Genomic DNA, 23382 nt, shown 5'->3' with positions numbered 1-23382 from the left:
CATAAATTGCAGGAAATTTGTGGCAGTCCGTTTAATGTTTGGTATGCTTCCACTGAAGGATCAGAGAAAACACCAATTGAGATTGTAAATTATCTACTGGACACGAATCTAGTGGGTGGGTTTACGGAAATATATAAATTAGCAGTGTTGATCTCAATAATTCCTTCCACGACGTCATCTGTCGAGAGATCGTTCTCATCATTGAAGAAGATCCACACATTCTGCCGATCTACTCAAACTCAGAACCGGATGACGAATTTAAGTCTTATCTCTATCGAGAAAGAATTACTTTCTAAGCTGCGAGAAGGGGATAAATCCAAATTTTATGAGGCGGTGATCAGAGAATTTCTCTCTAAAGAAAGAAGAATAGAGCTGGAATTCAAGTAAATAGAAGTAATGAGCAGTTGATTTTTCAAAATTTACTATTTGGAAGGATAAAATTTATGAAGGGTAAGGGGAAAAACCGGGAATGTGCATTTTAGCGATTTTTCAATGAACGGGTTATTCTTATGTCCACGGTGTTTTTTTAGGGGTGATAGGTAGGAGTTCCACCAACCCCTCTGGTTGCAAACTAGTGCTTTAAAAATTAATTGTATGGCGAAGTATTGAACATATTAATTTTCTCCTTACCCTTCAAATATATTAATACATTAAATGAAGTATTTACTTCATTTAAAATAATTTATGTAATTTAATGTTTTTCTAAATATTTATAAAATTACACCAAAAAAGGCACGGAGAAAATTTGTAATATTGGTTCACAGAAATGAGAGGGGGAGGGTTTATAACAACATTCCTTCTTTGCCAACGCCTGAAGTTCAGGATCAGGAGACGCCACTGCAGTGTAGTCATTATTGTAATCTATGTAGTACAATAAAAATATTAATGCCAAAGTTGTTTTAGATTTTTAAGTCCACTTTATGCACAGATAGGCTAATCGGGACTGGGCCTACAGTTTAAAATGGAATCCGAACCACTATGTGCCCCCACCAGGTATCGAGCCTGGGAACCCTTGGTCGCCTCAACATTGTTACCAGAGAGGCCCTGGAATGAGTGTGTATGCACCGACGCTTACTCACTCTCACTTACTCTCTCTCTCTGTCTGTCTGTTTCTCTCTCTCTCTCTCTCTCTCTCTCTCTCTCTCTTACACACACACACACATGTGTCAGGAACCAAAGCGGGTCACGATCATAGTTGGTGAGGGGGTCGTAAGTTGGATTTGGCTGATTGAAAGTGAACACAAATGTATGAAATCACAAAGAAATGATTGATTGAAGTTAATGCTTCACTATTCGCTCTGGTAACCTGAGATGAAAAAACAAATGTGCACATAATCCTACTGAATTATCTTGTGACTGGGGATATGTACTTCTTCCTTGTGGCAACAGTGAATAACAACCACCGAGGATGATGCCACGAGGAGTTTTTTCACGAGGGAGGGGGGTGTAGGGGGGCTAAGACAAATTGTCAAGTGGTCAGGCAAATGGTCCACATAAGCGGGATTTCATGGGTAGGGCAGGACTGTTTCGTTTCAACTCGTAATCTGACAACCACGTCGAGAGGATACATCATCCTGGAAAGTATATTCTGACTCGCCCCTTTCAAGACAGAAGGTCTTCTTAAATGAATTTTTGTTCACATGCTGTGTTGTATTCCGTTCCTGAGGATGGCAACTCTTGAACTGTGTTGTCATTTAGCATTTTTCCAGCATGAAAGGAAAGTTGAGCTTGGCAATGCCCTACCTAGATATTTACTTCGAAGACGTATCGTACCGTGCCATGAAGGCACACAGTGTAGGACAGGGTTTCTTCAAATATTTAAAAAATAAAAAAATCGTTTAGTGTAATGGAAGTAATAGCAAATAGTCGAATTTCGACGACCCGGCCTCGGCGGTGGAGTTGTTCGCACAGCGCGCTACGACACCACGGATCCCTGGTTGGAATCCCGGCCAGGGCATGAGTGTTATTTCTTTATGACTGTCCCTTCATCAGTTACATCATATCGTCACGTCACTCATACTCATGTTCGTGATTGGCCAAAAGTGGCAGAGAAGCGAAGCAAAATAAACGAAATCAGTCAGACAATCGAATTTTGAAGACGCCTTTCCTCATGGTGTGGCACTAGTCCGAGTCCTATTGTGAATATTCTCCATGCCAAACCGTGGTGGAAAGATGTCGTTCGCCGAGTTCCACACTTTCCACCAATTTTGCAAATGAAGTGAAATTTCCCTTGAAGCAGGGAAATTTAGGTAGAATTTATGGTAAAAATGGAAAAGGAAAATGTTATATAGAATACCCGATTGCAGGGTAATTTGGACCCTTATGAAAAATGAAGCAGGGGAAAAGGTTGTTCACATTGTCCCTGTATGTCCTGCTACGCGTGATCTAAGAGATGGGTGGGTGAAGAACGTACCAGGGAGGGATGAAGCAGGAAAGGACAGCATGGAAACTACAAAAACTGGGGAGGTGCCTGTAGAAAGAGAGGGATCGCCGAGGAAAGGCGACGACACGCTGCAAAAAGAAACAGAATCCGTGTTACTTGCAATGAAACCGTAGTACCAGTATTTATTTGTGTTTGCCACTATAACTCTTTCTATTCCTTTGAATTATTATTATTATTATTATACCGCGGCGCGGGGGGGGGGCAGGTGCAGGGGGCCCTCAATGTTCTCTCTGGTCTCCTGAAATATTGAATAATCTCAGATAGTACAAACATAAAAAAATATATTTACGAAACAGATGTGGCTCAACAATGAGACAATTCAAACTGGAAATTATTTAAGGCGAGTGTACGAGTCAACGGACACTACAAATAATTTCATGACTCAGTGTTGATTATTATTAATTTTTTAAATTGTGGGGTGTGATCGAATGGGTTCCAGTAGAATATCTGATATAATCTGGCTCAGCCATAGAGGGCCCAAAAAACTGAACACGTGGGTCCCCTCTGAAATGCCGAATTAACTTACTTGAAGTTGGCAGTATTTTTCTTTTAACTGTTAAAAACTTCAAAAGGGCCATAGCTCTAATAGTCAGTAGGAGGTGGCGTCCACGGTGCCAGTATCCCCTCTTCTGTCGTATAGAGTAGAGTACATGAGTAAAATGTCTCCATGAAGTTCGTGTTACTTCCGCATTGAAATTTTCTGGGGTACCAGTTCTTCTTTTCCAGTCTGTTATGGTTTTATTATGATCTACAGCCCTCGAAGTGGAAATTATTATCTGGGAGTATGTTTGGTTGAGTTTGGGGATAGGACGGAATTTGCTTGTATGGAACAACATGGGAACAATGCAGTATGTGGGGGATGTTTTATGCAAATTATCCTAGCTAGGGGAATGCTTTACGAAAATTCTTAACTGGTGGAAGAGAAACGTTCCCTCCAACACTCCGGACATTGATAATCCATTAAAAAAACAGACCTTGTTTCATAAAAGAAAGTCTAAGAGATGTATTCTCAGTGGTATATAAAAAAAGAAATAGCAGCTTTAACATCTATGATTAATAGTATAGAGGTCCGCTAATATTAAAATTTAAACTGCTTGTCTGTTTAGCACGAATGCGGATCAAACCCTTCCGATCGGCTTTTTCATTGAATAGATTCCCATGGCCTCTCTATTACGTGTCTCTCAAGGCTGGAGTCCGCGACTATTTCTCTCTAGTCGATTTCAATTGACGTTGTGATGTTGGACCAAAACCGACTATCAACCCCTAAAACTGAAATGGACGTTTGCTTGAATAAATTAGTCGCTATTGCTATTAGTATTAGTAGGTGAATGTGAGCGACCTTTTCGTTGAATCTTGAGCTGACGCAGCCAAGGGGATGGCTTTTGGGGTGAAGCACTGCCCACCTCAAAGTCCACAAGAATAGTGCTTACTATCCTTTTAATAATCTGTGTATGTATATAAGTAACCTATTTTGAATTTTTCGCTTGATATATTAAAAAAAAAAATATCAGGCACTAATATTTTGCCCCTGTTCCAAAAAAGAATCCTGGCTGCGCCTCTACATTGAAGTAAAAGAAAATATTTCCAATTTCCTCATTCAGTTATTTTTCTTATCTTGATTTACTTTCCAGAAGGCACATTACACTGCTATGTAATGTTAAAATAACTTTATAATACTTTCAACTCTGCAAATTTGCAAATTCTGCTTTTTTGTTGCGATGTCACCCAGAAAATGTTATTTTACAATATGCTAACATGCAAATAAAACTTACGATAGAAACAGAAGTATTAACTTAAATTCTAGCTTCTCCAGTGGAGTAGTTTCCAAGTAGTTTCCCCCTAAGAACACACTTCCGTTTTTCGTCGTTTTGCTTTCGAATCCAAGCTGCTCAAGGATAACTGTACCAAAATTTAGTATTTTTCTTTGGTTAGTCTTTGTTTATCTTTCTAAAAGTATGCTTATTTTCAGAGCCTCCACGCTCTCACGTAACTCGACAATTGCAATATTTACACAAAATAATTTTCAGGATTTCTGAACTAAAGATCATCTTTCTGGAACTCAAAAAATCTCTCAGGCGCTTCTAGGCATCCGTTCACAAGGGTTGTAATAGTTTTATCTGTTTCTTAGTATTTTTTTCTTCTGGTTCCTATGTATTCAATCTCCTCTTATTTAAAGGATTTAACAGAGATAGCAATATAACTGTTCCTCTACCATCTGTAAATGCCACATTATATATTGCGCGATTTTAACATACTGCGTTGAAAATATTATTACAGTTCTTGTTATTTTATAAACATTAAAATGGCCAACTGGATATTTGATGTTCTATCAATCTTAACCATCTGTAAAATAAAAAAAGAATTAGTCTTCAGACTAAAAAATACCATCTTACCGTTACCAGATGGAAAATTTCTGAAAGTGGAGGAGAGAACTGTTATCCAAAATGGACGTTATTTCATAGATGAAGGAGGAACTATATAAGTATAAAAATATATAAGAAATTGAAACAAACAAAATTGTTATCTGCTATAGTCTTGCCCAGATCTTGCAAAACTTTTGTCCTCTGAGGTGGGTAAAGGGAAAAATACCTCCAACACTTTCAAAGTCGCCCGAAATAGGAAAATAAAAATTACAAATGTTCGAAAGCGCAGAGAAAGATTCAGCCCTGTTATCGTGAACAGGAGACAAAAGTCTGCTATTCGTGATGCAACCAGCGAAACACCTCCCTTGGCTTGAATTACATTGCTTGATTTAAATATTCATGATGACGTGTTCAGTGGCTATTGGTATGATTATACTCCCCCTAAAATAAAATAAAAAATAATAAAAAAATAAAAAAAATAAAAAAGCCTACTGCAGGAAAAGATACAAAATATAGGACTGGATTAAAGGAAGTATATGTGTGTAGTCACGGACACTTCTGGGTTGTAACAAACCCATTGACATTCAATGGATTCATTACAACCCAGAAGTGTCCGTGACGTACACGGTAAGTCCGGGAGAGATGGAGCGCCTTTCTAAATTGCTATAATTTTGTCATTTATGGCAACATTGATAAGAAAATTGATCCATAGTATTTTGGCAACATATTTTAACAATATATAATGTTATAAATGTGATAAGAACAGAAATATTTTATAAAAATATAAAGAGAAATATGCCAGTGGTCCATCTATCTCATATGACTCTGGGTTAGATGGACAATGCTATACGGTAGAGATAGACATCCGAAAAGTGAGAGCAGGAACAGAACAATACATTAGTATTAAACAATATGTTATCAGTACAGTATATTTGAGATGTTTCTTCCAAATAAAATAAACCTTTGGGACAAAATACAATTATTTTATTTTTTAAGGTTATTCCTTCTGTTCACACAAGTCGCATTTATGTTCATATTTTTGTAGTTCTCATGTAGCTAACGGAAACAAATATGATTAAGTTGATGAATGGACACTCACAATCATCCATGCCCAGGTCAGGATTCGAATCCGGAACCCCTGGCGTCGTAGCGCGATCTCTGGCCTTTGAACTAATTGACAATGGGTTCTGTCCAATATGAGTATATTGTCGTTGAGTGTGGTTATTATGAGACGTATAGAACGAGTGATAAAACGCTCTTGCAAACATTATGCATGTGCTTTAAATTTAATAGAAAATTATTACGAAATATAATTTTCGGGATGGCGGGCCTTTCCCCCCACATTTTCACGTTCTTTTTTGGTAAAAGATCTGTGCCAAAGGGGGAGAATTATAACTCCCCCAACTCTCTTTATTGGATACAAGTTAAAACACGACGGGTAGCTACATTCCATTAGTGGTAGAAAGTTAATTTCGTAAGCAGTGCTGGAAGATTTCTTGTTATGCTGTTGGAACTACAATAAAGAAGCCTGTGTTTCGTAACATTGAATGAATTCTTCATCAACGAAGCAAGAATTGACTTCTTTATTTATTCCTTCCTAGCTGAACTTAACAAGTGCCTAACACTGGTTTCGTGTAACCTGAAAAACAGCTCGCAATTTCTTTGTTTTGTTTGGAGAAATTTGTTTTCCCCATCTGACACTTCATCTTCTAACACGAGAAAATTGTATTAAAAATTCATCTGCCGTCCAACCTCTCACCGGCTTCACCAACGTGATGTGTCGACGTTCTACTTTCACTCCATTCAGAGTCTCAGTTCTGGAGCACAGAAAGAAAGGAACTATTTGTTTGTACAAACGCAGTGCAATTGGCTATGATGCACAGCACATAGATTTACTCTCGTAAAGTGGAATTACCTTACATTTTTACTTACGCGGTAATTTTAAATTAAATGCAACAGCCGCAATCTCTGTTGCACTATACGTACGTACATTGACGTGTTATTGGAGTGAAAGAAATGATCTTCTGAGTTGATTAACACTTTGGATTCCTTGTGCGGAAGTTGAAACGAGATCGAGATGGAAATCTAGAAGATAGCAAGAATGAATCAGACAAATTAATTTTATTATCAGAAGCAAATTAGACTGTGATGCTTTTCTTATCACTTCCAGTTCCATTCGAGCAAATTGATCTGGAACATCTGCTGAACCAACTCCATGTTCTTCACACAAGGGATTTTGTCCATGTTACGCCTTGTTTTCTTCCGTAAATTAAAATCATTGTGATGAGGTAATATTTCGTTTCATTTAATGAATAAAACCTGAGATTGTGGTTATAAAACAATTTGCAAAAACGCTTCTATCCGCGATTAGCCAGAACTGGCAGAAAAGTGAAGTAAAATAAAATAAACAATCAAACAAACAAGCAAAAAGTTTTGGTTTCAGTGAAAAGTGCCTGAGCAGAGGTCTCGAATTATATTCCTTGTAGAAACATTTCAGTGATCTGCATGTCCAGTCGATTAATGTAGTCATGTATAAACTGGACAAATATATCTTATCTGTTTAAGAGTCCTGGGTTTGACACCCTGTGGAGACACAGTGGTTCAGATCCCACTTTAACCCTTAAACACTAAGATTGGTGGAAATTCACCCAGTGATATTTTATAACAGTTACACAGGCTTGTACTTCTGGGTATTTTCAAGAGGTTTGGTGAAGAGTAAGATTCTGGGATGGAAGAAAGGTTTCGTGTTTTAGTTTTCGCTGTGCTGGGTACAGGTGGGTGAATTTTCACCCATTCTAGTAATGGTGTAATACAGTATTTTCTCGATACAACATTTTCCAATATTTACAATTTTAGAGGATGAAAATTGCATCCTGTAAATAAATAACTGTCTGATTTTGAAATGTGTAAGATTTTGGAATGTGTTGAATTTAGATGATGAAAACGTGGATGAGGAGAAATGCCAAAATTTATTGATTCTGAAGAACACCATATCGAAGAAGACCATGCAAAAACTACACGAAAAACTATTTATGGCAATTAGCACTTTCATTGTGTTAGATCTAAGAAGCAAATCTCAAATATTTTGATTATTAAGTGTTTCAAGAGTGTTAATGAAACAAAATTATTTTTGCTTTCTACTTTTAACAAAATTTTTAAATTTTTAAAACTGTAATATATGTATTTTACAAAAAAATATATTTTGACAATAAAATATAATTCTTTTCCCCCTGAGAAAAAGATGTATGATTCAAAACTGTTTATCGCATGCCTCCGATTTTTTTACATAAGCTTTAGAGTTTACTAAAATAAATTAAAAAAGGAAATGATATGGGTGAAGATTCACCCATCCTATAATCCATGCGGTCTTAGAAAGATCGTTTCGCGGGCTTGCAGCAGACGACAATATGGGGGTGTGTCAGCGAGAACCAATCAGGTCCGCGAATGAGCGAGCCCGGTTGCCACAGCTAACTCGCTGCGCCCTTCTGGAAGGGTGAATGACCTCTGCCTCTTGCTACCTCGGCCTGTTTGTTCGGCTGAGGAGCAGACGACACGAGGGTATCGGCAATAGTGTGCGAGCGACGTCTGCTGTAAGCCCGCGAAACGCTCTTTCTAAGACGGCATGGATTATAGTAATAGCAAGCAAGGAAAACATTACTATATCTGTGCATAAAGTGGACTTAAAACAAATATTCAAATTCAAATTCAAATATATTAGCTGTCAGTCCCACTGGTTTTTCATTGCCACTTACGGAGTAAATTTGTTCACGATTATCTCGAGAAGTAGTCGACAGAACAATTTTTAAAAAATCCTTAGCACTGAGAATGGAGAAACAGTTTTGATATTTTCATTCACTGTATCTGGGTCCCTAAAATTATGTAATTAATTTGACTCTTGAAATGATTTTTTTTTTCACTTTCGTTGACATGACAACCCTGCTCCCAGCCGGCGAGCTCACTACAGGGCCTCATGGTCGCCTCATGACCCGGTAAGAAACCCTGGGTGTAAAATGCGGCCTGAGAGTGAAACTGATCCCATCACCTCAACGAAAGGGCGGAGATTTGCAATGTGTGGAGTACAATTTCTACAGTCCCTCCATGGCTTCTTGGCCGAGCACTTTAAGTTGCTGGCTTTCGATCTCGTCACTGAACTTCCCTGGTTTGAAATCAATGCCTGGACATGGATGTTGTTTTTCAGTGACCCTTCATGAATTTCCTCTAATCATCGCTTATCCTCATCTTCGAGATTAGTCAAAAGTGCCAGAAAAGCGACGAAAAATAACAGAATTAAAGTTACAGTATATGGAGAATATAATAAAAGTTTTAGTGAATAATACTACGTGATTTTGATATTTCAATTCATTGAGCCGCGGTGGCTCAGTCGGATTAGTTTTCAAAGTCAACGCTATACTTTTGTTAATATCTACGCCCCCCCCCCCCGGACAGCAAAATAGGTGGAAAAGAGAATAATTTTACCAGGCTGAGATAGTATACTTATGGTCAGAATATTTTCAGGAGCTCTATGAATCTAAATTTAATATAACAGATAATGCAGATGAAGACCAAACCCAAGTTACAGAATGTGAGGTACAAAGACCATCGTTTGAAGAAGTAAAGTGTGCAATATTAAAATTAAATAATAATAAAGCACCTGGAGAAGATTTGCTCCCTGCGGAGATATTTAAAAAGGGTGGAGAAACACTTTGGAAGAAAGTTCATGAGCTAGTTTGCATGATATGGGATCAAGAGAAAATACCATGTAGTTGGAAATATGGAGTTATCTTCCCCATCCATAAAAAGGGTGATAAAAGGAATTGTGGCAACTACAGGGGGATAACACTATTAAATATTGGATACAAAATATTTTCCAATATCCTATATATGAGAGCATCTAAGCAGGCAGAAGAAATCCTAGGGGAATATCAATGTGGATTCCGTCCAAATAGATCTACCATAGATCACATCTTCACCATATCTCAAATTATGGAAAAATTCTATGAGCAAAATATAGATCTACACTTTTTATTTATAGACTATCAACGAGCATTTGATAGCTTACACAGAGCTGGGATCATGAAAGTATTCAAGAAAGTAGGATTTCCAGATAAATTAATAAGATTGATAAAGGTAACCTTGGAAAATACAACAGCGGGAGTCATGGTGCAGGGAGAAGTCTCACCAACCATTAACATAGAAACAGGAGTGAGGCAAGGGGATGCTCTGTCCACCCTAATTTTCATTATTGTACTACATGATATTATCAGTCCACTGCAAAAAAGGGGGAGTATATTCTACAAAACAACACAGATACTTGCTTATGCTGACGATATTGTGATAATATCAAGGACACTTGCAGATCTTAAGAGCACTTTTTTAAAGATAGATAGTAAATCCAGAGAAATAGGACTATTAATTAATGAAACTAAAACAAGATATATATGAAAATGTCCAGATCGCCAGCCAGACGAAACTCTCTGGCTTTGAATGTAGGCACATATCACTTTGAGGGAGTACCCACTTTTACTTACCTTGGAGCTCTTCTACATAACAACATAGAAGAAGAAGAAGAGATTGTTAACCAAAGGATACAGGCTGGAAATAGACAGTATTATGCACATATAGAATTATTTAAGTCAAAAAACCTCTCTAGGAACACAAAATTAAGACCGTATAGGACACTTATTAGACCAGTTATAGCATATGGTGCAGAATCTTGGAAACTTACATCTAAAGCAGAAAGCAAGGTAATGTGTTTTGAAAGGAAGATATTACGTAAGATCTTTGGCCCCGTTAGGAATGAAGATGGATCCTATAGAATTAGGAATAATATGGAGTTAGAAGGATTGATTCAATATGAACATGTGGTGAGATATATAAAATCTCAACGCTTAAGATGGGCAGGACATCTGATGAGAATGGAAAAGGATAGGCTACCACGCCTGGTATTCAATCAGAAATTGTGGGGAACAAGGCCAAAAGGAAGACCGAGGGGAAGATGGATCGATGCGGTTGAGGAAGATTTGAGAAGGATGAATATACGCAATTGGAAAAATGTAGCTCAAGATAGAACGAGGTGGAGGAAGATTGTTTGGGATGCCAGAGCCCACCAAGGGCTGTAGAGCAAAAGAAGAAGAAGAAGAAGAGAGATAGTATACTTACTTCCAAATACTGATTCGTGTACAATCCTAGGTGGTGATTTTAACCAAGTTCTGCGACCATGTGATTACATAGGAAAGTTTGAAAATAGTTTAGAATTAACGACCTTGATCAGCGATTTACAGTTGAAGGACATCTGGACCGAAAAACGAAAGGACATAGTGTTTACATATTTCAATAACAAAGCAGGTTCTCGACTCGACAGATTCCATACACTTGGTCATACTATAAAATATGCGACGACAATAGATGCTTTGCCGGTACCTTTTTCAGATCATATAGCAATGAGAATGAGTATTAATCTACAAGAATCTAAATTAGTTTGGGGTCCGTCCTATTGGAAAATGAACTCTGCCCTACTTCAACAGCCTAATGTTAATGATATGTTTGAAGACAAATGGAAGTATTGGTGCCGGCAACAAAAACACTATAATGACTACAATACGTGGTGGGAAAAATATGTAAAACCTAGAGTAAAATCCTATTTTCAATGGCCAGGGAAAGAGAGTGCACGTGACCGGAACTTAATGTTGAACTTCTATTACAAATGTTTACATGAGTTATGTATGCGACCCGATGTCACCGAACATTATCCACAGATACAAAAATACAAAGCACAAATCCTTACGTTGCAACGGCATCACTTGGAGGGTATAAAGATAAGAGCTACTCATGAGTCATCCTTGCAAGATGAACGAACCTCTCTATTTCACTATGTACAAACACAAAAACAAAAGAGAGCTCTTTTGATAAACAATATTGTCGATTCTGGGGGAGATACACATAGAACTCAACAAGGTATATCACAAGCATTTTACAAGTATTATAAGGATTTGTATACTGGTAACGAAGTAGATCACTTGGCTGTACAACAATTGCTCACCTCGGTAAATAACTCTTTAACGGACGAAGACAGAACTTTCTTAGATAGTGACGTCACTGTAGATGAGGTGTATGAAGCACTGCGTACTTGTAACGTTAAGAGAACTCCTGGGAACGATGGCACAGGCTACAAATTTTATATACGTTTTTTTGATATCATCAAACATGAATTGGTCAATATAATACAAAATGCATTTCGAAACAGATGTATGCTTCAAAATGAAGGTATAATTGTATTAATTCCCAAAAAAACGTGTCCGAGTGCAGTGACTGACTTTAGGCCCATTACTTTGTTAAACTGCGACTATAAGATTATGGCCAAGGTCTTGGCTAATAGACTGAAACCTATATTATCTTCCATACTCAGTACACAGCAAACATGTATCAGTAAAACCCAAAATATATTTTCAACGGTGGCGGATATACGTGCTATAAGGTCTTATTATGAAATGCAACAAACATCAGCTTGTGTACTATCCTTTGATTTTACAAAAGCTTTTGACCTTGTAATTCACCAATATTTGTTTGACGTACTTCGAGCCTATCGCTTCAGTGAAGCCTTTATATCTGTTTTGCAAAGTTTCTATAGAAAGGCATGGACATCCGCAGGATTTTTTCCAGGGGGGCAAACGAAGGCAAATTTCCCCCCAAAATTGTGTTTTTCCCTAAAAAAACATTGCTTAAATTTGAATTTATGGTGTTCATGCAATAATTAACACATATTATTGTGGCTAAAATGAAATTATATATGTGAATTACATATTTTTTGGTTGACTTTCATTTTCCAGGGGGTGCGCACGGCCCCCCTTGCCCTCCTCCCGGACGCCCATGTAGAAAGGCAACCTCCCGTCTTCTTATCAATGGATTCGTCACTTCTCAAATACACTGACGAGATCCATTCGCCAAGGGTGCCCCTTGAGTATGCTTCTCTTCGCTTTGACCTTGGACACACTACTTCCATATATTCAGTGCCGAGCCCCACCGGCAGTGAGTACTTTCCTTGAAACACAAGTGTTTACATTTGCAGACGATTCATCAGCTTGTGTAACAACAACGAACCAGCTCCAAAATATACTAAATGCAATGTGTTTATATTGTTCTGCCAGCGGAGCGGAAGTAAACATGACAAAATCAAAAGCTTTACCTGTTGGCAACTGGAAGCAAGACAATCCGGACATAGGGATACAATATGTAAACGAACTCAAAATATTGGGCATTACTTTTCATACTGACGAATCCAGAATGCTGGATCTAAACTGGACGAAAATTGTAAGCGAAATCAGGTTACAGTGCCATCAAATGAGAGGAAGACAACTCAATTTAATTCAGCGTGTTTGGTTTCTACACACTTATATTTTTAGCAAATTAAATTATGTCGCTCAAGTGTTGCCAATCACACAGCAATATCTTCGACAAATAAAGTCTGCCGTGGGATGGTTCATGTGGTACGGACAATTTTTTTGGGTACCTCTCCCGATCATGTGCCAAACACAAATGACAGGTGGTCTAGAACTATGGAATATTGAAAATAAATGTAAGTCGCTATTTTTTAGCTCGAAATTATAAATTGTACTTAATTGAACGGTCGATTACATCAATGTGGTTGCGTATATTTACCGATACGTTTCCACCGCAAAATCCACCCAACTTGTCTCGACTAAAAAAGAACCCTATGTATGTACGAATCTTTGTACAAGAATGGAGTTATGTGGAGTTTCCCATGGATTTGAAGGAGAATACTCTGTCAAAATATTTGTATGAACATTTTCAACGACAACTTACCTTGCAGCAGAGTCGAATAGAGAAAAAAAAATCCTAATGTTATTTGGTCAAATGTATGGCAAAATCTCCATAAGCTTTTCCTTGACACGGACATACGAAGTTTGTGGTATACCCTGGTGCATGATCTAGTGCCAACAAATGTTCGACTAAATGAAATAAAAAGATTATCAACAAATGAGTGTAGACAATGTGGAGAGGTGGATACAAATGAACATCGCCTCACTACATGTAAAGGAATTTCAGAAATTTGGGCCTTTCTCATCATGTGCCTTGCCAAAATATGTCGTATATCGCCACAATGCTTTCAAGCAAAAATATTTATATTACCAGACTTCAAACATTTCCCTGTGAAGAAACAAAATGCCATTGTGTGGCTAATAGCACATACAATATACTATATATACAGCAAAAAGTTTGAACCAAATATCACCCTATATACAATGTATCTTAAAAGATCTAGATGGAAACAATCAAAAAAACAAAATGTCCGATTGTCACAATATTTTGGTAAATATCTGGATGTAATGTAATTGTATGTATACATGTAGGAAAAAAAATCCATAGATGTAAACAGAATAGTGAAATAAAACTTTAAAAAAAAAGTCTGAAACACGTCTGACTACCATGCTCAAAGTCCCCGGTTCGATCCCCGGTAACTTTTCTAACGTTGAAAGCGGCCCCGGCGCCCACCCAGCGTCGAATGACATGGGTACCTGGGGGAAACCCTGGGGGGTAAAGCAGTGTTGCCACAATATGAGGGCACAATTTACCTTTCCAAGGAGCAAAATTTCCCCTTTAGGACCAATTTTTCCCTTCACCTAAGCAAATCATACAATGATAATAAATATTAGTAGTGGTAGTAGCAGTAGCTGTAATTATTATTATTATTAGTGGTGGATGTGGTTCTGGAAGCAGTAGTAGTAGTATTTCCGTTGGTCCATGTGAATAAAAAATGTTAAATTTTTCACATACATGTCACTTTCATCGCTTCCAGATTTGGATCCTGGTCAGGAATCCATTTAATCGTTAATCCTCATCGTCACTATTATCCGAAGATGCAGAAAAGCGATGTACTTAACAGAGATATAAATAGATGAGCAGAAAAAAGAACAGAAACAATGAAAATGTGAATATGTAACTGGAACTTAACATAAACTGTAATAATGTAGTCAGATATGTCTTAAAATTTCCCTGAAATTATGGTATTTTTCATTGAAATTCCCTTTTCCCTTTTGGATAAAATTTTGGTCCGAATTTCCCTGCAAAAGGGAAATTTCCCTTCATGTGGCAACACTGGGGTAAAGGCGGTCAGGGGCGTGATGCTGATCACATCACCCCCACTCATGACCGGACCAAGAAAGTGTAGGGCGTTATCCCCACACCCCCTATACGCCTTCATGACGTGGTGCTAAACACAGGGGAGCATTTTATTATCAATAATAAAGATTTGAGTCCGTGTTTATTTTATTATACTTTATGTATGTGAACTTACAAACCGAAGAGACAAGCGAGTGACAAGCAGCACGTCTTTTGGGAACCAACCTTCAGAAATAAATCGAATTTTTGGAACCGAAGCCAAACGAGAAGCCACACGTGTCGCTCGGACTGGGCCCTATTCTGAGGAAGATTTCACATCGAAGCGACACGCGACACGTATCGCTTGAGAATTTCACAAATCGAAAGCAGTCTTGTGCGGCCTGCCATGCCGATAAGGTGTGAAATATTTCTGTTGATTGGCTCTTTCGCAAGCGACATGTGTCGCCTGTCTTTTGTTGCTTCGGTCTGAAATCTCTCGATTGCCTGAATATCCCCTCGGTCTGTTGTTCGTGCATGTGAGGTGAATGCTTGCTTGCAGACTGGAGGGACCCGTGCCGCTTGTCGCTTCGCTGTGAAACTTCCGTGTCGTTTGTCGCTTTTCGCTTGATGCTTATCGCCTGTCGCTTCGGTATGAAGATTCCTAAATTATGACTGTTGATATTTGTTTATATGTGTATGTTTTAACCCGGCAGAACGCACACTCTCCGCTAGGGCGTAATGACTCGTGCAAAATTGCTTCCCAAGTATGAATTTATGTTTTAAATAGGGCTGAGCCGATACCGATACCGGCGGTATCGGCATCGGTGAGTATCGGTTCATTTTATTTTACCGATACCATCCGATACCAAAGATTTTCAGTGGCTAAAAGAGCGGACAAAGGCAACAGCTCGTCTCAACATTTGTTCTTTTTAAAAGTTCATTCACCCTTCCTTGTGATAGATTGGGAGACCAGCACAGGAAGTTCCATAGATTTTTCTACAAACACTGGATAAAACCCCACCCTCCTGGGAAGCATATGGGAAGGTCAATGACATGTGTAAGTGAAATCTGAACCCAAACGTGACTATGAAGGCATGTAACTGCTTAGTTAATGCTGTGGGAAATAAACCATTCACTGCCAATCGTGGTCATAAGATAGGTGGATGTTTTTAACCCCCCGCCGCACTAATGCCGGGTCAGGTAGTTACGGAGTTCTTGGAAAAGAGGGATGAAGGTCACTGTGGAATTAGCTTTGTTTTATCTACGTTCAAGCGCGAAGGGGAATCAGCAATTTATACTTATCCTCTTCACTTCTGTCTTTCCTGTGACTGCCGAAAGCCGGCCCCCGTGGTGGAGTGGTTAGCACGTCGCGCTTCGACGCCAGGGTTCGAATCCCGGCATGGGCATGGATGTTTGGGAGTGTCCATTCATCAATTTCATCACATCATCACTCATCCCTATCTTCGCAAATTAGCCAAAAGTGGCACAAAAAGCGAAGTAAATAAAGCAAATCAATCAATCAATCAATAATTTCCGCCGAGATTAGATTCAGAACTTACGGCTTTGAATGACAGTACTAAGAAAGATAAGCTAATCGGGACTGGACCTACATTTTAAAGTTGGACCCGAACCACTATGTGCCTTCACTGAGCATCGAACCCGCAATCTATTGATTACAAGGCGACAACGACAGCATCGGAGAAGCGCCTCTAAAGATTTATATACACCACTACTTACAATAATGTATATAAAATATTTATTAGGAACTTTACTTTTCATCAAATGGACGTACCATCATTCTTTTTGTTATTAAATAAATATTCAATTTCTTTTACTTCTTTGACATAAATTTCCTTGCCATGACTTGTTTTTACACAAATTTTAGCGGTCTTACACGTAAGCCAGATGATGAATATTTGCTGCTTTATCTCTGATTTTATAGCGTCTTTTTACTATTTATGTAATAACAATATTTTTTACTCAAGATAGAAAGAACAAAATAAGTATTAACCTTGTCTTTCCTCCGTTTCTTAGTCTGTGGTTACATACAGCAATACTCCATACGCATCGGAGAAATTAAGTACTAATTAATTAATTTTCATATTATTACAAATAATTATATTAACGTATTAAATAAAAATAATTTTATTATTATATTTCTGAGACACTTGGCTCGGACTGGCTCCCCAAATTATATATTTCTAAATACGTGCCTAGTGATGTGACGAGTTAGTATGACTCGGTTACTAGCCTTTGTTATTTTGTACTGGAATTATACAAGCATCGGTATCGGTGGGTATCGGTCATGGTATCGGTATAGGCAAAATGGTGGTATCGGCTCAGCTCTAGTTTTAAATCATGTAAATAAAAATACCTTTATTGATTAAACTAATTTTATTAATTTTGAACATTTGCATTGAATCATACAATAGATAAAAATTGGAAGAAAATAAAAACATGTTGGAATACCAAACTGAAACCTATGGCCGCACGTTTGGGTGAAATTACCCAGGCAGTGTTTCTACAGTCCTGCGAGCAGAACTAACGAACTAACAGCTGATTCAAGGTCCCGACACTAGGAAGGATTCACTGGAAAGGTACTGAGAAGTGTGGCCTCAGACACTTATCGGAAGTGATCAAAAATATATTTAGTTTCAAAATCGGATGGGTAATTTTTACACACGCACGCCTCCTTACGGGTTAACATTCCTTTTTTATGGTAAGGTAAGAAAGCTTTATTCGGTGTTAAGACGTCTCCCTTTTCTTTTGTTCTTTGCCTGCTACAATTCTCTGCGTAAAGTCTTTGCGAAGTATTCAAATATAGAAAGTAAATATAACGGGTCGCCGAAGCAATGCCCTTTCGTGGGAAGCGAGTAACTTACGAGCACTTGCGATTCTTAATCTAGATCGACAGATGCCTTCACGATGGGAAGGCCCGCCGAGCGTGCAAATGACCAGTTCCAAAGCGGAGTGGCAAGAGGTGGAGGAACAGCTTCTTCAATTTACACCCACCTACTCCGGTGGAGCAAGGAGCATTTTTTCTTCACGTTCGTTATCATCATACATAGTTTTCATTGTGTTTGCCATTCGGGATACTTGTTTTTTTTTCTATTCTCAGCAGGCTATTCGCAGTTATTTTCAACCAACCAACCAAGTTCTCGCAAGATGGAAGTTTCCCCTCTGGCATATTCTCCTTGGCCCTTTAGTGAACCCGAGCCAAGACCATAACGTCGGCCACGCGGCAGAAGAAGTGCCAATAACATTTGTATACAAGCGTTGAATAGCTTAAGCAACAAGCTTACACTGCTCTATGCTGCTGCAATCGCATTCCGAGTTACAAGGTGATGTGAATGTAATGATTAGGTTTATCAAGATGCTGCACCAGAGTTACTGAGAACGCCAATCGTACTTCTTATTCTATTTCCTCTTTCGATCTGAATACTAATGATATGTTTCCAGAGCAGCCATTTTAACAGTGAACATTTTTTGTTGACGTAGCTAGTTAAAGTTGGTATTTATATACTTGTTATTTTACGTCGCTTTACCATTTTTCTCGGTTAATCGCGACGACGAGGATGAATGCCAAGTGAAACGATTAAATAGTTGATGACCACAATGCCACACATCTATGCCTCACCTTACCACTTCGTCACAGAGGCTGATAGCTCGCGAAAGGTATAGTGCCTACAACAAATTCCCGTGGCAAGTGTTACAATTTACATGTATGTGGGTATGTTAAATGTATGCAATAATTCGAAAAGAAGTTCTAAAACAAACTAGTTGGGTAAAATATAAACAATTTAATTTCACATGCTTTATCCATGATGTGTCTGTCGAGGTTTCTGCAAACAACATTTTGACGCTGTGTTTATTTGTCTGCTTCATTTCTGAAGGGTCCCCTCTCAAGTTCTTTAAGGGGGAAACTAATCTTAAAGTTTTGTTTCACTAATTACGTGGTGCATTCAAGTTTTAAGGTCTCCTTTTTTCAGGAATGGGGGCTGGTGCAAATATGATATTTGTTTTGAAAAACATTATCGACGATTGTGAGAAACAAACGGCATTATCATCCGACTCTTAGAAGGCTCGTGGTGCCGCTTGGCGCTGGAAGCCTTTTAGACAATACGCATGATGACATCCACTTTCCAAGAACAATGTCTTATCGTCCGTTTTCTTCGCTTGCTTTGTATTACACCTATCGACATTCGTTTGCAATTGAGTGAAACATGGTGAGAAGGAACGAGAAAACGTGCGTTCGTTGGTGCCGAACTTCGAAGAAGAACTATCCACATTCTCCGCCCCACATGGAGGAAACTTTCAGAGTTTTCGGATTTTCACGCAGGATAGCGTGAACAGATCTAACAGTGGAGTCGACATCTTCCACCGTCGATCGCCGGCCCTCCAGAACAATTTCTTCCAGGCCTGTGATCACTTTGTCGGACCTGCTGGTGTGTGGCTTCTGTTCGGTCACGCACGATGTTCAGTGTTCTTTGAAATTCCGCACCCACGAACGCTCTGTTTTCACGTTGCCCTGTCTGCAAGGTTCACTCAATTGGCAACGAATGTCAACAAAGGAAGTGAAGAAAACGAACGATAACACGCGCATTTATAGATTTTACGTGGAAAAAGTTTCTAATCGCTGTATTCATAGGCGAGATTTGAGCAGAGCGCCTCACGCCAAAGTTGCAGGGAAATGAATGAATATAACAAATCCGCTCTGTCCGTATTACTAACCCAAAAATAAAATAGTTTATATTTCTGAAAAATTCTAAGTACCTGCATACCTTTCAATACTTTTAGAATTGAAGAATTTATGCTTGAAAACGCACAGGTAACTAATTCCCTCAGCCACAATAAAAGTACTTATATTCCATCTAACATGTGAAACATTCCCCTCGCTGTAATGCTAACTTCATTTATTATTTTAGTCTCTCTCATTGAATAATTAGACTGGAATAAGGTCCTCTTTATACTTTTCCTTTGTATTTCAGCCTTCCACTGATATTAGGCATAGTGTTGGGTTTAGTAGCAGCGATACTGATTCTGGCTGTTATCTCCTGCTACTTGTGTCCTTGCTGCCTTCTTTACAAGAAGCAACAAGCCCAAGTTAATGGTGGTAAGTAAATATTATTACATATATTAAGAGATAAATAGAAAATCTGTGCATGCATTTATGTATTAATCAAATAATTAGTAGGTTTTTCTTTCATTTTGTAACTTGTATTGAAAAGAAAGCTACACAGCGGTTACCAATTTTATTCAGAAGCTGTGATTCTACGTTTAATCAGTTAAACTTGCACCGAAAATGTTACTTTCTATTAAGAATTAATAAAACTTCGTCTCTTAAATACGTTGCATGTAGGTATATTTCAGAAAGTATTCCAAACCATAGCATCATGCGTATTATAGCTACTTATATATGTTTGAAAGTAATACATGGATGAAAATACAAATTCTCCTAAAGCTATCACCCACAGCTAAATACACACATTACCTAATTCGTCAGTGCGTCAATACGTGTGAGTTTGCAATTTATATAACATAACGAATCCATACCTGCAGAACTCAAATAGGCTACCTAAACAAATGCAGATAGATTCTACCATTGAGTCTATCGTGCGAATGCGTGTGCAACTTGATGTACCACTGATTCGTTTTTATTTTTTATAAAAGTTTCTTAGACCGCTTAGATGTTTGAAACATCGTAAAAGCAGCTCTAACACGTTTCTTGATCTAACACTTGGGATTCTTTCTTGGGAAGTACACGGAAGATAGAATGCGGAGTCACCAAGCAAATGCCCCGAAAGAATGCAAACATGGGCGTAATGCCAATGTTGCGGAGATAGGTCGCAGAGCATTTGGCAAGAAATAAACTTTCCATCTCGATAGCTGAGGGTGAAGAGCTTAGCTCCGAAAGCACTAAAAGGATTTCCATATCAGTCTATCAGGGTTCCACACAACCTTTCTTCGACGAACCCACGATAAAAAAAATAAAAAATAAAAAATTGTCCAAATAATACATAGACTATTTACTTCATTTTCGACTGTAAAACATCTGTTTTAAAATCTAATGCTGATAGGGCATCTTTGTAACAAAGAACAAATATCACTTGCCCGATACTTATAAATTGTACACGTAGAGAGCGATGAATTCTTAATGGATACAGCTAGAAAAATCGTCAGAAATCCAAAATGAATTTGTAAGTAAGCCACTGATTCAAACCCCTGTTTACCGGGGAGGTCCGCCACTGATTCAAATTGATAGCTTTCAATGCACTTACCCTCTCATAATTATACGTATATTTACGTACCTAACTCAGTGATTCAGTTAGCGGGCTATGAAGCAAGGTATCCTACATCAAACTTTGGGTAAGGTTATGTCGTACCAAGAAGAGAAAGACCGCGGCCAACTTTGGAACTACAGTAGAGAGTCATTTGTTTACTTCTCACGCAGTGAAAAATGTTTCCCTCCGCTTGTGTCCTAGTGCCCTCGTGTTACCATATTTACAACGTCCTCCGTTCTCTGCTTTCAACGTGTACGCTTGTCTCCCTTGTAATGATACACATAATTGGTACTAAATAAGATGTCGACAATGTGTTGAGGAATATCGTACATTTTGACAACGCTAGGGCAGGATGGATTACATGGCAAGCAGCTGATGCATCACCCACACACCCTTTGCTCGCTTAGGGTTGAAACTGGAGAAGAGCTCTACAGAGTTTTTCTCCTCGTGGGATAACAGTATGCGCGTTTCATTGAATTTGTGTGCCATCCTCCGGGATGGATATCCCAGCGCATTACGACGCCAGGGAACCCGAGTTCGAATCATGGCATTGGCATGGGTGATATCTGTGAGTTTCCCTTCATCAATTTCATCATATCATCACTCATCCACTTCTTTGCAATTAGCCAAAAATGGAATAAAATCAACGTAAATAACCTGATTGAATCAATGAATCAATTTTTGCATTTGTTCCTTCGTGTATTGATCCATTCACTATTCATCCTCACCGCTGCGATTAACCCTCTGTTTTCCGCAGTATTATCATAAATATTGAGGTTGTTGTTAGCTTTAAATTTGAAATTATACACTACTCCAATTAAAGTTCTCTCTCGGAAACTAATGACAGTAGAGTCACGAATAGTACCTAATTTCGTTCAGTATAGATCAGACTATAACGTGATGATAATGTAAAGCTCGTATGAGTGAGTAATAAAAAGAATAAGTTTTCTTAAAAAAATTAAGTAAAAATGAAGAAAATACAATCGTTCTTTGTGCAGATTTCTTATGATTAAGTTCTCTCTTATTGATTTATTGTTTATTGATTTGCCTTATTATACTTCGCCTTAGTGCCACTTTTGGCTAATTTGCAAAGATGGAGATGAGTGATGATGTGATGAAATTGATGAATGGACACTCACAAACATCCATGCCCAAGCCGGGATTCGAACCCGGGGCCCTGGAGTCGTAGCGCGATGTGCTAACCACTCTGCAACGGGGTCGGCTAAATTCTCTCTTAAAAGGTAAATAGCGTTCACAAACTCTGTGAATGTATTTAGCTTCAAAATATTTTTTTAAAAAATAATAAAATCAGCAATGGAGAAATTATTGAACATCTTGAAATTTTAAAGTTTGACAACGGAATAATATGAGCGGATCAATCGGTGTTCTCCGAAATCTATACCTCATTTAGAAACAGATATAGTCAACGAATAGCGTATCTCATTTTTAAAAAACCTGAAATTTTCAAAATGCATAGTTCGATAATGGATGCGTTTTTCTAACACAAAATTTATATGCATGTTCAGAAGACCTACGAGAGCAAATTCTGTAAATTTACTCAAAATCGGTGGATGCTGGCAGATGGACCATGATTTGACATGAAATGACCCTATTACATCATCGTCTTAGCTGGGTATTTCGATTTTCATCACAACCCCTCCTTACCCTCCATGTATGAGCCAGTGACATATTTCTTCAGAGTACTCAAATTTTATATGCTGAATTATTATCACACAATGAAAGGTTTAGTGCTATATGTTTGTGATATTCGAAACAAAATTAACTCATCATAATGTACGACAGCAGTACGGTCATTGTTTGTGGAGAAGTATTTTCTAGAATAATTTTTTCCCTTTCAATGAAAATTGCATTTATTTATCTCTCCGAAAGTACAAATGGAGTAAAATCGATGATGGTAAACTTAAAAGAAAATAGTTCAAAATTGTAAATCAAATCTCCAACAGAATGTTGTGGATCTCTTGCCGAATTCGCTCCTTCAAATCATCCCTGGTTCTTGGAGGGTTGTCTTTGAATACTTTGGATTTGAGGTAACCCAAAAGAAATTCCAGATTTTTTACTCTGGTCAAATACGCACGCGTCTACGGGTAGGGTTGTGTCCGGAAAAATACATGCATGTTCACGGATCCTAAGAGAAGAAATGCTCCAAATTTGGTCAACA

The 23382-nt window shown here is 38.2% G+C and overlaps 1 protein-coding gene across 1 annotated transcript in view; it reads left to right on the top strand.

The window, feature by feature from the left end:
- Positions 1-23382, top strand: part of LOC145984470 (uncharacterized) — a 212764-nt gene that overhangs the window by 118368 nt on the left and 71014 nt on the right. The window contains exon 4 of the mRNA XM_083118129.1: positions 19911-20035. Within this exon, the coding sequence (XP_082974255.1) occupies positions 19911-20035 (125 nt within the window). The remainder of the gene's footprint in view (positions 1-19910; positions 20036-23382) is intronic.

Source organism: Lepisma saccharinum, chromosome 2 (genome assembly GCF_977018435.1).
Source record: "Lepisma saccharinum chromosome 2, izLepSacc3.1, whole genome shotgun sequence".
Taxonomy (NCBI): Eukaryota; Metazoa; Arthropoda; class Insecta; order Zygentoma; family Lepismatidae; genus Lepisma; species Lepisma saccharinum.
Note: the sequence above shows the minus strand (reverse complement) of the source record. Positions and strands in the feature narration are given on the sequence as shown.